Source organism: Notolepis coatsorum (genome assembly GCF_963971535.1).
Source record: "Notolepis coatsorum genome assembly, chromosome: 16".
NCBI classification, from domain to species: domain Eukaryota; kingdom Metazoa; phylum Chordata; class Actinopteri; order Aulopiformes; family Paralepididae; genus Notolepis; species Notolepis coatsorum.
Genome location: NC_140180.1, coordinates 92,794,380 through 92,811,469, shown reverse-complemented (window position 1 = coordinate 92,811,469; position 17,090 = coordinate 92,794,380). Strand labels below are relative to the sequence as shown.

Sequence of the window (17,090 nt, the reverse complement as noted above, 5' to 3'; positions counted from 1 at the left end):
CCCTCCAGAACATTTACTACAAGCGTTGCAAGGGCAAGGCTAAGAGAATCATTAAAGACTCCAGTCACCCGAACAACTGCCTCTTTGAACTGCTGCCGTCAGGCAAGCGATACAGGAGTCTCAAGGCGAGCACAGAAAGACTCAGAAGAAGCTTCTATCCCCAGGCCATCAGGCTGCTAAACGAACAATGAATGAACACTACACAACAACAACCACCAAACGCACATAGCACACACATCCACACGCACACACTCACTTTAAACAAACACACTGTAGCACCCACTCCACACACTTATAGCACACACCCACTTTAAACAAACACACTGTAGCACCCACTCCCCACACTTTATATTTATGGATGAAGGATTGCACTACAACTCGTACACCTTACTGTAAATTGTACCTAAAATTGTACCTCATCCCATTTCTGCTTTGCACTAGATAGTACTGTACATTAGTACACTGCATAGTATTGTGTATTGTATATTATATGGTAACTCAGAACATTGTACATATGTCTATACCGAACACTGTGACCTCATTTTCTTCTTCTAAATTCATGCTATATTATGTTATTATGTTATTTGATACTATCTTGTCTAGCACAGTCTCTGGAGCGTAACAGTAAGAAGCATTTTGTATGAAAGTATTCTGTACTTCTGTATGACAACTATTAAAGAACTTGAACTTGCCTCTCTCTGTCTTCAAGCTGCCTCTCCACACTGTCTTCAAGCTGCCTCTCTCTGTCTTCAAGCTGCTTCTCTCTGTCTTCAAGCTGCCTCTCTCTGTCTTCAAGCTGCCTCTCTCTCTGTCTTCAAGCTACCTCTCTCTGTCTTCAAGCTGCCTCTCTCTGTCTTCAAGCTGCCTCTCTCTGTCTTCAAGCTGCCTCTCTCTGTCTTCAAGCTGCCTCTCTCTGTCTTCAAGCTGCCTCTCCACACTGTCTTCAAGCTGCCTCTCTCTGTCTTCAAACTGCCTCTCTCTGTCTTCAAGCTGCCTCTCTCTGTCTTCAAGCTGCCTCTCTCTGTCTTCAAGCTGCCTCTCTCTGTCTTCAAGCTGCCTCTCTCTGTCTTCAAGCTGCCTCTCTCTGTCTTCAAGCTGCCTCTCCACACTGTCTTCAAGCTGCCTCTCTCTGTCTTCAAGCTGCCTCTCTCTGTCTTCAAGCTGCCTCTCTCTGTCTTCAAGCTGCCTCTCTCTCTGTCTTCAAGCTACCTCTCTCTGTCTTCAAGCTGCCTCTCTCTGTCTTCAAGCTGCCTCTCTCTGTCTTCAAGCTGCCTCTCTCTGTCTTCAAGCTGCCTCTCTACTCTGTCTTCAAGCTGCCTCTCTCTGTCTTCAAGCTGCCTCTCTCTCTGTCTTCAAGCTGCCTCTCTCTGTCTTCAAGCTGCCTCTCTCTGTCTTCAAGCTGCTTCTCTCTGTCTTCAAGCTGCCTCTCTCTGTCTTCAAGCTGCCTCTCTCTGTCTTCAAGCTGCCTCTCTCTGTCTTCAAGCTGCCTCTCTCTGTCTTCAAGCTGCCTCTCTCTGTCTTCAAGCTGCCTCTCTCTGTCTTCAAGCTGCCTCTCTCTGTCTTCAAGCTGCCTCTCTCTGTCTTCAAGCTGCCTCTCTCTGTCTTCAAGCTGCCTCTCTCTGTCTTCAAGCTGCCTCTCTCTGTCTTCAAGCTGCCTCTCTCTCTGTCTTCAAGCTGCCACTCTCTCTGTCTTCAAGCTGCCTCTCTCTGTCTTCAAGCTGCCTCTCTCTGTCTTCAAGCTGCCTCTCTCTGTCTTCAAGCTGCCTCTCTCTGTCTTCAAGCTGCCTCTCTCTCTGTCTTCAAGCTGCCTCTCTCTGTCTTCAAGCTGCCTCTCTCTGTCTTCAAGCTGCCTCTCTCTGTCTTCAAGCTGCCTCTCTCTGTCTTCAAACTGCCTCTCTCTGTCTTCAAGCTGCCTCTCTCTGTCTTCAAGCTGCCTCTCTCTGTCTTCAAGCTGCCTCTCTCTGTCTTCAAGCTGCCTCTCTCTGTCTTCAAGCTGCCTACCGCCCTGTAGCTCTCACCTCCATAGCCATGAAGTGCTTCGAGAAGCTAGTAAAGGGCTACATCAGCTCCTCCCTCCCCATCAACATGGACCCCCTGCAATTTGCATACCGCCCCAACAGGTCCACGGAGGACGCCATATCCCATGTGCTGCACACAGCAGCATCACACCTGGACAAGAGGCAGGGGAACTATGTGAGAATGCTATTCATCGACTACAGCTCGGCATTCAATACCATAGTCCCCTCCATACTCATAGCCAAGCTCAGGGACCTGGGCTTGGGCTATGACCTCTGCCAGTGGGTCTTGGACTTCCTGACTGGCAGACCCCAGGTGGTGAGAGCAGGCAACTGCACCTCCTCATCCATCACCCTCAACATAGGGGCCCCCCAGGGCTGTGTTCTGAGTCCCCTCCTCTACTCCCTGTACACACACGACTGTGTGGCTCAGCGGAGTAGCAATACAATCGTCAAATTTGCTGACGACACAGTGGTGGTGGGCCTGATCTCTGCCAACGACGAGAGGGCCTACCTGGAAGAGGTCAAGGTCCTGGCGGGATGGTGCCAGGAAAACAGCCTCTCCCTGAACGTCAGCAAAACAAAGGAGATGATTGTGGACTTCAGGAGGTCGGGGGTCAAGGACTACAGCCCCCTCAGCATCGACGGGGCACCGGTTGAGAGAGTCAACAGCTTTAAGTACCTCGGAGCCTACATATCCGAGGACTTGACATGGACCACACACATTAACAGTGTTGTGAAGAAGGCACGACAACGCCTCTACTTCCTCAGGCGCCTAAGGAAGTTCCAAGTCAGCCAGAAGATCCTTAAGAACTTCTACTCATGTACAATAGAGAGCATCTTGACCGGCAACATCACCTCCTGGTTTGGGAATAGCACTGCACAAGACCAAAGCAGACTACAAAGAGTGACACGTTCAGCCGAACGCACAATTGGAGGGGGGCTCCCCACCCTCCAGAACATTTACTACAAGCGTTGCAAGGGCAAGGCTAAGAGAATCATTAAAGACTCCAGTCACCCGAACAACTGCCTCTTTGAACTGCTGCCGTCAGGCAAGCGATACAGGAGTCTCAAGGCGAGCACAGAAAGACTCAGAAGAAGCTTCTATCCCCAGGCCATCAGGCTGCTAAACGAACAATGAATGAACACTACACAACAACAACCACCAAACGCACATAGCACACACATCCACACGCACACACTCACTTTAAACAAACACACTGTAGCACCCACTCCACACACTTATAGCACACACCCACTTTAAACAAACACACTGTAGCACCCACTCCCCACACTTTATATTTATGGATGAAGGATTGCACTACAACTCGTACACCTTACTGTAAATTGTACCTAAAATTGTACCTCATCCCATTTCTGCTTTGCACTAGATAGTACTGTACATTAGTACACTGCATAGTATTGTGTATTGTATATTATATGGTAACTCAGAACATTGTACATATGTCTATACCGAACACTGTGACCTCATTTTCTTCTTCTAAATTCATGCTATATTATGTTATTATGTTATTTGATACTATCTTGTCTAGCACAGTCTCTGGAGCGTAACAGTAAGAAGCATTTTGTATGAAAGTATTCTGTACTTCTGTATGACAACTATTAAAGAACTTGAACTTGCCTCTCTCTGTCTTCAAGCTGCCTCTCCACACTGTCTTCAAGCTGCCTCTCTCTGTCTTCAAGCTGCTTCTCTCTGTCTTCAAGCTGCCTCTCTCTGTCTTCAAGCTGCCTCTCTCTCTGTCTTCAAGCTACCTCTCTCTGTCTTCAAGCTGCCTCTCTCTGTCTTCAAGCTGCCTCTCTCTGTCTTCAAGCTGCCTCTCTCTGTCTTCAAGCTGCCTCTCTCTGTCTTCAAGCTGCCTCTCCACACTGTCTTCAAGCTGCCTCTCTCTGTCTTCAAACTGCCTCTCTCTGTCTTCAAGCTGCCTCTCTCTGTCTTCAAGCTGCCTCTCTCTGTCTTCAAGCTGCCTCTCTCTGTCTTCAAGCTGCCTCTCTCTGTCTTCAAGCTGCCTCTCTCTGTCTTCAAGCTGCCTCTCCACACTGTCTTCAAGCTGCCTCTCTCTGTCTTCAAGCTGCCTCTCTCTGTCTTCAAGCTGCCTCTCTCTGTCTTCAAGCTGCCTCTCTCTCTGTCTTCAAGCTACCTCTCTCTGTCTTCAAGCTGCCTCTCTCTGTCTTCAAGCTGCCTCTCTCTGTCTTCAAGCTGCCTCTCTCTGTCTTCAAGCTGCCTCTCTCTGTCTTCAAGCTGCCTCTCTCTGTCTTCAAGCTGCCTCTCTCTGTCTTCAAGCTGCCTCTCTCTCTGTCTTCAAGCTGCCTCTCTCTGTCTTCAAGCTGCCTCTCTCTGTCTTCAAGCTGCCTCTCTCTGTCTTCAAACTGCCTCTCTCTGTCTTCAAGCTGCCTCTCTCTGTCTTCAAGCTGCCTCTCTCTGTCTTCAAGCTGCCTCTCTCTGTCTTCAAGCTGCCTCTCTCTGTCTTCAAGCTGCCTCTCTCTCTGTCTTCAAGCTGCCTCTGTCTGTCTTCAAGCTGCCCCAGCCTTTTAACAAAAATAATACCACTTCAGAGTTCAGAGTTCCATCATGGATTGAAATGGTCCATACTATCCTGCTGGCTGCAGAGAGAGAGCACCATTACAGCCACTCTGCACATCCATGCAACCAATAATGCACTCTCTGTTATATAGTGAAAATAAAACAGTTAACCCTCTCATGGTGTTCGGGTCTGTGGGACCTGATTGCAGTGTAGAAATGATACAGAGACTCATTGGCCTCGGCTCATTTTCTGTCAAGAACATATAAAAGAACACATTTCCATTGAGTGCACACTGTGCAACCCTCCCCTATACATCTATATTACATTACATACGTGGTGTTCGGGTCCACTGGACCTAAACGTGTGGAAATTGTAGGTGAAAACAAGTAAATACGGTCGAAATGAACCACAAAGGTTCACCGTGTACCTTCACTGTCGGCCTCCACTTTCATTTACTATATGTTTCAAGATAAACATGATTTATTCCATTTATGTCTTGATTATAATGGATTATTATTATAATATATTTTGACATCACATTTGATCACAAAAAACGAAAAGCACTTTTATTGATAAATGTGATCCTGCAGAGGAAAGTAGGCAACATTAACCATATAAGCTGTCTCGACAGCTTGTAATTTAGATAAAGTTAACATAATGTCATGTCTTTTTTTACATGAATTATTATGGCTTTATTGTTTTAAAATCCCAATAACGTTGGGATTGGGTGAGTAACAGAAACACGGTTATTTAATAATGATCTCCAGCTTGTCGCGCTGCCACCCGTGGTCCAGGCCCGTTCCATTCCCCAAAATGTTGAAAACCTCTCGCACCCCGGCGTGTTGAGAGCTGAACCACATGGACGCGGTGCGGCGCTCTCCTCTCTGCTCAGTGTGTACATAGATCCTGGTGCTCTGCCCTCTACATGTCTGCTGGGTGGATGAACAGCACATGAATAAAAGATGGACGCCACACGCTGCTATAATGCCCACAAAATGTTTTATTTTCACGGCAGGGTCTTCGTCAGGAATCCAAACGCTCGCGGCGATCGAATCGATGATCTTCGCGGTGAAAATAATAAACTCTTCTTTAGGCGGCCGGGGGGGTAATAGTGGAATACAGTCTCCTATCTTTTATTCATGGCTTTTTTCCAGAGCCGACGGTTCCACGCCCGCTCACAGGAGTCAGGTGTGTGATTTATGTATGTGTGTCTTTTTTCTCACTTGGATCAATCTTTATTGACGTCCGCAGCTACTTCGCGCCCCACCTGGCCAAGACCCTCGCCATGGCCGACCGCCAGGACGGGCATCCAATCGAGATGAACTCATTGGTCGGTCCCATCAACGACCTCGACCACACCCCGTTTCGATCGCTGCGCCCCCGCAGCCAGATCGTGTCGTCGTCGGGGGGGGGAGGAGGGCTCTCACTCCAGAAGACGCAGGGGCCCCCCGTGGTGTGCAGCGTGGCCCCCAACCTCCCCACCCGGCCCCCCTCCGGCTCCGATAACGACTCCATCAGGAAACACCACTGGGACACGAGGGAGTACGAAGGTGGGTCCGTGTGTGTGTGTGTGTGTGTGTGTGTGTACGTGTGTGTGTGTGTGTGTGTGTGTGTATCTGTATGTGTGTGTATGTGTGTGTGTAGGTGTGTGCGTGTGTGTTTGTGTGTGCATGTGTGTATGTGTGTGTGTGTATGTGTATGTGTGTATGTGTGTGTGTGTGTGTGTGTGTGTGTGTGTGTGTGTGTGTGTGTGTGTGTGTGTGTGTGTGTGTGTGTGTGTGTATTTGTATCTGTGTATTATGTGCTTTTGAAAAAAGAGGTTAGTAGCCTCATCTCACTGGCGTAGCTAAGTCACAGCGGGTGGTGCCGCCTTCTCATGACTGACAGACGCTAATGTTAATGATGTAGACATTTTATATAGTGTGGGTCCTGATGCAGTGGAGCCCCCCGTTGTTACCCCCCCCCCCCCTTCCTGATCTTCTGTGCGTACAGTAACCGTTCCAGAGCCGAGGGGCATTGGTGGAGAAGGCACGATCGGTTTTCTGTCTAGACATTGGAACAAATGGGGGGATTCTCACGAAGCAGGATTATGAAGTCGCCCAGATAACTTACTAATAAACTAAATAGAATTTTAGTACGTATGATTAAATCACATACAATCGCATACAATTCAAAACATCATGATATAGTTATCGAGTATATTTTCTTAAAATCATAGTGGTCTCATGGGTTCACTGAGGTCCACGAAGACTTACTTTCTACCAGTTATGACTGAATGTGTTTTGAGTAGCAGTTAAAGGATAGTTTCAAGTTTCAAGTTTCTTTAATAGTTGTCATACAGAAGTACAGAATACTTTTGTACAAAATGCTTCTTACTGTTGCGCTCCAGAGACTGTGCAAGACAAGATAAGTATGAAATAAAAACATAGTAAAATTAGAAGTAAAAAAGAGGTCACAGTGTTCAGTTTAGACATTATGTACAATGTTCGATGCAGAATAGACGTAGTTACCATACAATATACAATACTGTGCAGTGTACTAATATACAATACTATATAGTGCAAGGCAGAAATGGAGAAATGGGACGAGGTGCAATTTAGGTACAATTCACAGTAGGTGTACGAGTTGTAGTGCAAATCCTTTATCAATAAATATAAAGTGTAAGTGTGTTTGTGTGATCTAAAGTGTGGAGAGTGGGTGCTGCAGTGTGTTGTTTGTTTGAGTGAGTGTGTGCGTGTGGGTGTGTGTGCTGTGTGCATTTGATGGTTGTTGCATAGTGATTATTGTTCGTTTAGCGATTATTGTTTGTTTAGCAGCCTGATGGCCTGGGGATAGAAGCTTCTTCTGAGTCTTTCTGTGCTCGCCTTAAGACTCCGGTATCGCTTGCCTGACCGCAGCAGTTCAAAGAGGCAGTTGTTCGGGTGGCTCGAGTCCTTAATAATTCTCTTAGCCTTCCCCTTGTGGCATTCATCCGTTTTCATCAAGTTTTCCACATTTTAAAACATTCAAACTATGAGAATAATGTATATTGTAGAAGTAATATATATATATATATATATATATATATATATATATATATATATATATATATATATATATATATATATATATATATATATATATATATATATAATCTTCTACAATATACATTATTATCATTGCAGTCTGAACAAGGAAGAGAAAGTTACTCTCTCTATAGGAAGACCAGCAAAATAAACAATTGTTCATTCATTCACAATGTAATTTCCACGTTAAATGATGATACTGTGTGCTATCGATCATACAGTATATGATCGGTTCTTCCATAAACAATTGCAGCCATAATGATAAGGAAGCGGGGCAGATGTGTTTGTGTTACATGGCTGAGTAAACGGCACTGTGGAAATGATGTATGCATATCAATTTAGGTTTCATCCTATACTCCTAACTGTTTGTAATGCTATCCACGGTTCTGTTGCATGCTGATGTGAGCTCCACGAGCAGGCACTGTGTCCATCAATCACATACACTTGAAGCATTCTCTGTATGCTCCATATATGGTGAAAAATAGGTGTGTTGTTATGATAATATATGATAATGCGATGTAAATGAAGTCGTCGCATGAGCGAGCAGGCACCTGGGGGAACGGCAAACGTTACACCTGGTGCGCTGAGGTTGACACATGTGGAGCAGGCTTTTAGCACGGCTGCACTTTACACACAAACACACATCAGACATCATACGGAGAGAGATGATGGATGTACAGCATCTGTCAAGGTGACGATTCTGCAAATACTTCACATCAAGTTGTATTAAATGGTGTCTTTCTGGAATTTTTTTTGCTCTGATTTCCAAGTTTGAGTGACCTTCGAACCCGAACACTACATAGTTAACCCTTTCACTACAACACTACCACTAACCCTTTCACTGCAACATTACAGAAGGTTAACCCTTTCACTGCCACATGACAAAGGGTTACCCTTTCACAACCACACTACAGAAGATTAACCCTTTCACTAGCACACTTAACAAAGTTCACGTGGTATTCGTATCAAAGTAATAGAAAGTTTTGTAGCTACCGGTAAATAGAACGTAGAACTCTTTTATTATTTATTTGATATGAATCTATATAATATCAAAGATTTACCCAAACAAGTCCTACATAGCACCTCAAACTGTTACCCCCGTGACTAGAACCAAATAAGTTGCAAAGAAGCATTTTGAGTCACAGAGTGTAGCTGAACTGGGTTACATACACTGCATACATAAAGCGTGGCATGTGCCCTTGTGCCCAAGGTCACGCATAAGCCTTTAATTCGCATGTGGAGTGGCTCATCATGGAAACATTGTCTGTTCCGTGGAGTAATCTGTCAACATGTGACATTGATTAAAAGTCTAGGCCAGATGAAACGCTCGTAGATGAAGGTGATTGGGGCCCCGATATCATCAAGACATAACAAAGCGATTTCCTCCCCGTTTCATCTTCAATGATTTCACCCTTCTCTCTCTCTCTCTCTCTCTCTGTGTCTCCATATGTATCTCTCTCCCCCTCTCTCTCTCTCCCCCTCTCTCTCTCTCTCTCTCCCTCTCTCTCTCTCTCCCTCCCGCCCTCTTATTTCATATTAGGGTTGATTATGTTTTTCTTCGTTCCACGTGTCAAATCGATCCGCGGAACAGCAAACCACTGACAACATATAAATTGATACGTTCTCCGTACGACGGATCCAGAGAGTAACGCGACTCATGTCCCTTCATACGCTCGGCGGAGAAGGGCTCCCGGGTGACACACGCGGGGAAGTCAGTCATATCCCGGGGGTAACGAGAGGAGCACACGGGCTGACCTTATCAATAACGAGCGAGGACGGATTCCTGTCAGGCCTCCATCGTGCTGCCGGGACACATAGCATTAGAGGGGAATGCTGCCGTATTCCAGCATTCAAAACATGTGTCAAAAGTCAAGGCATTGTGTTAGCGTGTGTCCACGCACACACACCCACCCACCCACACGCATGCACGCACGCACGCACGCACACACACACACACACACACACACACACACACACACACACACACACACACACACACACACACACGCACACACACCCACCCACCCACCCACCCACGCACACACACCCACCCACCCACATGCATGCACGCACACACACACACACACACACACACGTGCACGCACACGCGCACGCACACGCACATAGATGTCAAGCATTAGGTTGACAGACCTCAAGCATTAGGTTAATATAGACGTCAAGCATTAGGTTAACATAGACCTCAAGCATTAGGTTAACATAGACCTCAAGCATTAGGTTAACATAGACCTCAAGCATTAGGTTAACATAGACCTCAAGCATTAGGTTAACATAGACCTCAAGCATTAGTTTGACATAGACCGCAAGCATTAGGTTAACATAGACCTCAAGCATTAGGTTAACATAGACCTCAAGCATTAGGTTAACATAGACCTCAAGCATTAGGTTAACATAGACCTCAAGCATTAGGTTAACATAGACCTCAAGCATTAGGTTAACATAGACCTCAAGCATTAGGTTAACATAGACCTCAAGCATTAGGTTAACATAGACCTCAAGCATTAGGTTGACAGACGTCAAGCATTAGGTTAACATAGACCTCAAGCATTAGGTTAACATAGACGTCAAGCATTAGGTTTAACATAGACGTCAAGCATTCGGTTAACATAGACGTCAAGCATTAGGTTAACATAGACCTCAAGCATTAGGTTAACATAGACGTCAAGCATTAGGTTTAACATAGACGTCAAGCATTCGGTTAACATAGACGTCAAGCATTCGGTTAACATAGACCTCAAGCATTAGGTTAACATAGACCTCAAGCATTAGTTTGACATAGATGTCAAGCATTAGTTTGACATACTGTAGACGTCAAGCATTAGGTTAACATAGACGTTAAGCATTAGGTTTAACATAGACGTCAAGCATTAGGTTAACATAGACGTCAGTTCACACCGTGAAGCTCACGGAAAGAATGTCAGTAATGTTCATACAACTGCAAGACGGCACCGTGAGTTCTGTTTACTTTTAGTAGCTCAAAGGTCTTGGAAATAATGACAGTTACGTCGTAGCAAAGCTAATGCTGTGATTTGGAGGAGAGGGAGGGAAGGACTCTTGCTCGCCCAGGGCACCACACACAAAAGGCCCCTCCATAGCTCTCTCCACAAGCGCCTCTCTCTATCCTCCGTTACGCAAGAGCAGCGGGAGCAGTGTCTGTCTGTCTGACGGCTGGATCTGCGGAGCACACTGGAGTAGATAGAGAAACAATAGGAAATATAGAAATAGATGCGTTTGTTAGAGAAAATTCAATAATCTATGCCTTATTCTCTACGCACTGCCAGCCAGCCTGTATGCGACGGAGAGATACACTTTCAATTTTGACAGAGAGAAGATAATCACCCGATTCAGATACAATTTAACACAAAGGTTCCAAAGATATTTAATGGTTCTGTGTCCATGTGTCTATTCTTCAGAATGGATTTGGTGCCAGGTGTGAAAATATGCAGAGAAAGCGTAATATCTTTAGAAACGTGTGTATATCTCCGTAGCATAAAAACAGTGCGCATCAGGCAGAAAAGTGACCTTCGCGTCAGCAGCTCTGATGACTCAGGCTTGGTTTCAATTATTGTTCGGGAGATTCATGTGCATGTGAATTACGCAAAGTGGAGCAACGCCTTGTATTGCCATTCCCCTTTCTGTGTGTGTGCGTGTGTGTGCGCGTGCGTGTGTATGTGTGTGTGTGTGCAGTGGCGCTGCTAGGGTCATTGGTGTCCTAGGCAGTAATTCTTAGTAGGGGCCCCCAACCAGTGTTCATCTCCATTATGTTACAAATAATCTGACAAAATATACTAAATAACCTTTTTTTTATTACAAAGTCATTAGACTAACAAAGGCAGGGCTGCTCTCAGACTGAATGTGTCAAGTCGGGGGGTGGGGGGTTACATTGCTTTCTGGGTGAAGTAGGCAATATGCATACAAATAGAAATGGTTCCAGTTTCTTTGTGGGCTTGTATCTAAGAAATAAATAGTGTGTCATCAGCATGATTCATAAGTCACAGATTGAAAAGTATCTGCCTGAAGTGATGGCTTATTTTGAAGGTATGAGTGGTGGGTGGGCAGGCGGCAGGCTGTTAGTGTTCTTTGTTCATGAGCCTGATTGCTTGGGGGGGGGGGGGGGGGATTGTCTTGGAGCCTCTGCTGGTCCAGGCTCTGTGGAATTGTCTTGGAGCCTCTGCTGGTCCAGGCTCTGTGGAACTGTCTTGGACCCTCTGCTGGTTCAGGCTCTGTGGAATCGTCTTGGAGCCTCGGCTGGTTCAGGCTCTGTGGAACTGTCTTGGAGCCTCTGCTGGTTCAGGCTCTGTGGAACTGTCTCGGAGCCTCTGCTGGTTCAGGCTCTGTGGAACTGTCTCGGAGCCTCTGCTGGTTCAGGCTCTGTGGAAGTGTCTTGGACCCTCTGCTGGTTCAGGCTCTGTGGAATCGTCTTGGAGCCTCGGCTGGTTCAGGCTCTGTGGCTGTGGAATCATCTTGGAGCCTCGGCTGGTTCAGGCTCTGTGGCTGTGGAATCGTCTTGGAGCCTCGGCTGGTTCAGGCTCTGTGGAATGGTCTTGGAGCCTCGGCTGGTTCAGGCTCTGTGGCTGTGGAATCGTCTTGGAGCCTCGGCTGGTTCAGGCTCTGTGGAATTGTCTTGGAGCCTCGGCTGGTTCAGGCTCTGTGGCTGTGGAATCGTTTGCCAGACTGCCTCAGCTGAAACAGTCTGTGGTTGGGGTGGTTGGGGTCCTGCAAGGCTTGCTGAGCGTTCTATATATCATCCCGGATGGAGGGAAGCTCACGTCCGCTGATGCTCTGGGCCGTTCGCACGACTCTCTGCAGCGCTTTGCGGTCGAGGACAGAGTAGTTCCCATACCAGGCGGGAACCAGGACACTCTCAGTGGTGCCTCTGTAGAACGCCCTTAGGGTCTTGAGCCCCATGTCAAATGTCTTCTTCTTTTGTTGACCGTTTCACTGCCACACGACAGAAGGTTAACCCTTTACTATCACACAACCGACGTCGGGTTAACCGGCTGTTGTGTGGCAGTGAAATGGTTAACCTTCTGTGAATTGTTTGCCAGGTTGGTGATCTCTCTCCTGGAGGCCATGTTGGAGTTGAGTGTGTCTACGCAGTCAATGGTGTACAGGGAGTAGAGGAGGGGGCTCAGGCCAGAGCCCTGTGGGGCTCCTGTGTAGAGGGTCAGGAGGGCAGAGGTGTTAGAGCCATGGGCCGTTATAGACCCGTTCAATGTTCAGTAAATACAACAGATTAGTTAACCTTGCACGGCAGCTGGCTTCACAAGGTCACTCATGAGATTGCGCAAGAATCCATCTTGTCGGGCACCCAAGCGGCGACCCATGTAACGCGCTGCGTCGCAAAGCGGCCGACCAGGGTTCGATTCCCGGACCCGGCGTCCTTTGCCGAATGTCTTCCCCCCGCTCTGTCTCCCGTTCTTCCTCTCCCTCTCCCTCTACCGGACTGCCCGCTAGTACAAACAAATAAAAAAAAATCTACCAAAAACATAATTTTTTAAGAAATAATCCATCTTGTCAGGCTTCAAGTTATGCGCCCCCCAAACCACAGTGTTTGTCCGAACCGCAGTGGTTTGGACCAATCAGTGCTCCTTTGAGGAACTACAGATAAGTGTCGGCCCTACTATCCCAAACAGTTTCAAAGGACGACTTCCCACATGGTTCTGTGTCACGGACCATCCAGCGGGTCAGGTTAGAGATCAGTTAAGAGATTACTGTCCTCCTGTTACATTTATATAATACATGTAGTCCCCCAACCCCTGATGAGAGGAACTACCATGGCGTTTCTTCTCCTGTCCTCCCCTCTTCCTGTTGCATGCAGGTGACCTTGGTAAACTTGCGGCATTAATTCACAGCAGATAGTAACTGTACATCAGTCACACCTATACGCGCGTTGACCATAAATCCTGTGTAAGATAAGTATCAGTCTTAGCGTGAGCCTTGCAAGGCTAAAGGTGGTTTGAAGGACGCACTTTGTCTTTTATAATGCCTGTCAACGATTTAATTATTTGTTCTTGAGACGCATCCTAGGAGCTCGATTACATATTTTACATGTGGAATAAAATGAATAACATCATCTGCTGGCCATTATTTGTTATTGGAGAGGAGTTAGAGGTGGACGTCATCCCACTTATTTACTAAATCTGCGGTGTTAACTATAATAGGAGGAAATTGGACGAACAACAATTTAATGTCACCCATTACATTTAAACAAATTGGCTTGTGTTTGGGTTTGAAGGTCACTCAAACTTGGAGTCAGAGCAAAAAGGCCCAGAAAGACGGCATTTAACACGACTTGATGTGAAGGTTAATAGAAACAACACACTTTTCATCAGAGAGAGAAGACTACTGTATTATGCATTCCCCAAATACAGGTCTTGCATGGAATGTCTCTGTAGTTCAAGTTTGTTTATTCAAGTTTGTTTATTATTTGTCACAACAAAATACAGAATACTTTATGATGAAATGCTTTTTTCTGTATGAGCCCCTGAGAGTGTGCTACATACAGTGAAACAAAAGTAATTAAGAAGTAAGTACAAAGTAAGTAAGGGAATGTTCAGTCAATATACATATATACAATATACAATACAGAGTAAAATGAGTAACAGTGAGGTACAATGCAGAAATTAAATGAGGTACAAAACTTAGGGTAGGGTGCAAATGAGGTATGAATGTAGTGCAAAGCTCTTTAAAGGGGACATGTCTTGCTATTCCTTTCACTATTTGGGCAACTTTACACAACATCTGTAAAGTTTATTTTTTTTTTTATTCATTGTTTTGTATTTCTAATCAAGTACTCTAAAGCAGCATTTTTCCACTTCAAGATTTCAAGCTGTTTTGGGCTGGGCTCCGCCCATAAGCGCTTTAAGTGACAGTCACCCACAGTCTGCACTGGCAGACAGAGAGAGATATAGAGAGATTGAGGGATACTAATGAATCTCGCCGCGCGGGGGGGGGGGGGGGGGGGGGGGGGGGGCATAATCCCACGGGACAATGCATTGGTAATTTGTTTCAAATGACAATATCTACCCCTGTGAATATTATTGCACCGATCGGAATACGGGCGCGCGCGTGGGAGTCAAAGATATTTTGACAGTGATATGCGAGTGGAGAAGCTCCATCCCCTCTCTCTCTCTCTCTCTCTCTCTCTCTCTCTCTCTCTCTCTCTCTCTCTCTCTCTCTCTCTCCCTCTCTATCTCTCTCTCATTCTCTGCTGTCTCTGTCGGCACCCACTTGAGGAAGTGTATTTGCACTCGCTCTGTTGTTGAGCGAATGGTTGCGCTACAACCATAGAGGGGGCGTTACTGCAGATCAACTCCGTGCTACGTAGGATAGCGAGTCAAATCAGAATAGCTTAGTTCACTGGGGGAGGAGATTGTCTCAACTGAATTAGAGCAATCCGCCAAAATGAGAATTAGAGACACAGACCCATTTATACAAACCCTCATTGCTATAAAACAATGCTAAACACTGGAAAATGCCATTTATAAGACACGGGACCTTTAATAATAGATAAATATAAAGTGTGTTTAAGTGTCTAAAGTGAATAAAGTGAGTGGTAAGGTGTGTGTGTGTACATGTGGATGTGTGTGCAGTGAGTGTAGATGATGGGTTGTTACATAGTGTCATTGTCATTGAGCATCCTGATTGCCTGGGGATAGAAGCTCCTTCTGAGTCTCTCTGTCCTTGCCATGAGGCTCCGGTAGCGCTTGCCTGACCGCAGCAGTTCAAAGAGGCAGTTGTTGTCTTTCTGCCAGCAGTACAGTAGCTGCCCGTAACCGTAACGAGTAACCGCCTGTCATTTCTTAACTACTTTCAAAAGAAAATGCGAGTGGGTACAACGTGGAAAAAGCATATTACTGTTCCAACTGCAACTTGTTTACACAATCCAGTAATAAGACACCAAAGTGGCTCGGTAGGTAGAGCAGTCATCTGGTTATCCAGAGGTTCCTGGTTCGATTCCCACTCCTCCCGGGCAGCGTGTTGAAGTGTCCTTGAGCAAGACACTTGACCCCTAGCTGCGCCCGATGAGCAGGTGGTCGCCTCCACCGTCGGTGTGTGAATGTGTGAGTGAATGGGTCAAATGTGAGGAACAAATTGTAAAGCACTATATGAATACAGCCATTTACATAGAAACTGTTTTGCACATAGGAACGGTTGTCTCTTCCAACATGGAGGACAAAACATTCTAAACATTCCGTGAAAGGCCTCTATTGTATGGAGATTTGCATGTTGTCCTTGTTTCTTTTAACCTTCACATCAAGTCGTGTTAAATGCCGTCTTTCTGGGCCTTTTTACTCTGACTCCATGTTTGAGTGACCTTCAAACCCAAACCCAATCCAATTTCCTCCTACTATAGTTAACACCGCAGATTTAGTAAATAAGTGGGATGACATCGACCTCTAACTCCTCTCCAATACCCCCAAAAACAACTAATGGCCAGCAGATGATGTTATTCATTTTATTCCACATGCAAAATATGTAATCGGGCTCCTAGGATGCGTCTCAAGAACAAATAATTAAATCGTTGACAGGCATTATAAGAGACAAAGTGCGTCCTACAAACCACCTTTAGCCTTGCAAGGCTCACGCTAAGACTGATGTACTTATCTTACACATGATTTATTGCTTTTCAATCAATATTCAACAACATGAGCAACTCTCTTCCAAAGCCAGAACCCAGAGTAAGTAAGAATCTAACTTTGCTGCTCCATTGACGATGAATGGGAGACCGGTTTTGTGGACCCACACAATGTGTGTTCTCTTCTTTAAACCCAAATGAGCTTTATTGTCTTGTAGTGTTCAGTTGAGAAACAGAAGAACGTACAGTACCTAAACATGCAGGACAATCCGCTGGGTGTCTCTCAGTGTGAATGAATGAATGAATGAATGAATGAATGAAAACTTTATTTAACAGATTGCAGAATGGGTACAATACAGTACGGCTCAATACACACAATTGTTAAGGGGATGCAGACCAGAGAAAGACGTTTGTCTTGTTTACATCAGGGTCCCCCGTTTTCAATTCATATTGACATTTATTACATACTCAACATACATGACATTTATGGCATAAGGACATACAGGTATTTAGTACTGATACATTTGTGACATAAACGGTATTCAAATATACAGTACTGTTACCCCTAGATCCTGACAGAGTATATACATATGATGGTGAGGAGACTGTACATTTGGAGGTAGTGGGTGGGTGGGAGAGAAATATACATACGGCGGGGAGAGAATATAATGCATTGCGGTGGGGAGGAGACTGTCTATTAGGAGGGGTGGGGGGTTTGGACATTTACGTTGCCAGTTTCGAATTGCAGCCTCCCGTAGGTGCTCTTTAAGAGCGGTTTTGAATGTGCGTAGGGATTCACCCAATGCATTGTCTATGGAGCAGCTTCAGACTTTATACCTAATGAAATCACAAATGAAAGTTGTAGCTA

At 45.7% G+C, this 17,090-nt stretch overlaps 1 protein-coding gene across 1 annotated transcript in view; it reads left to right on the top strand.

Annotated features, from left to right (window-relative positions):
• The window catches only part of fat2 (FAT atypical cadherin 2), a 217,034-nt gene that overhangs the window by 190,454 nt on the left and 9,490 nt on the right, over positions 1–17,090 (top strand). Inside the window, 1 exon segment of the mRNA XM_084332130.1 lies at positions 5,810–6,108. Within this exon segment, the coding sequence (XP_084188256.1) occupies positions 5,810–6,108 (299 nt within the window).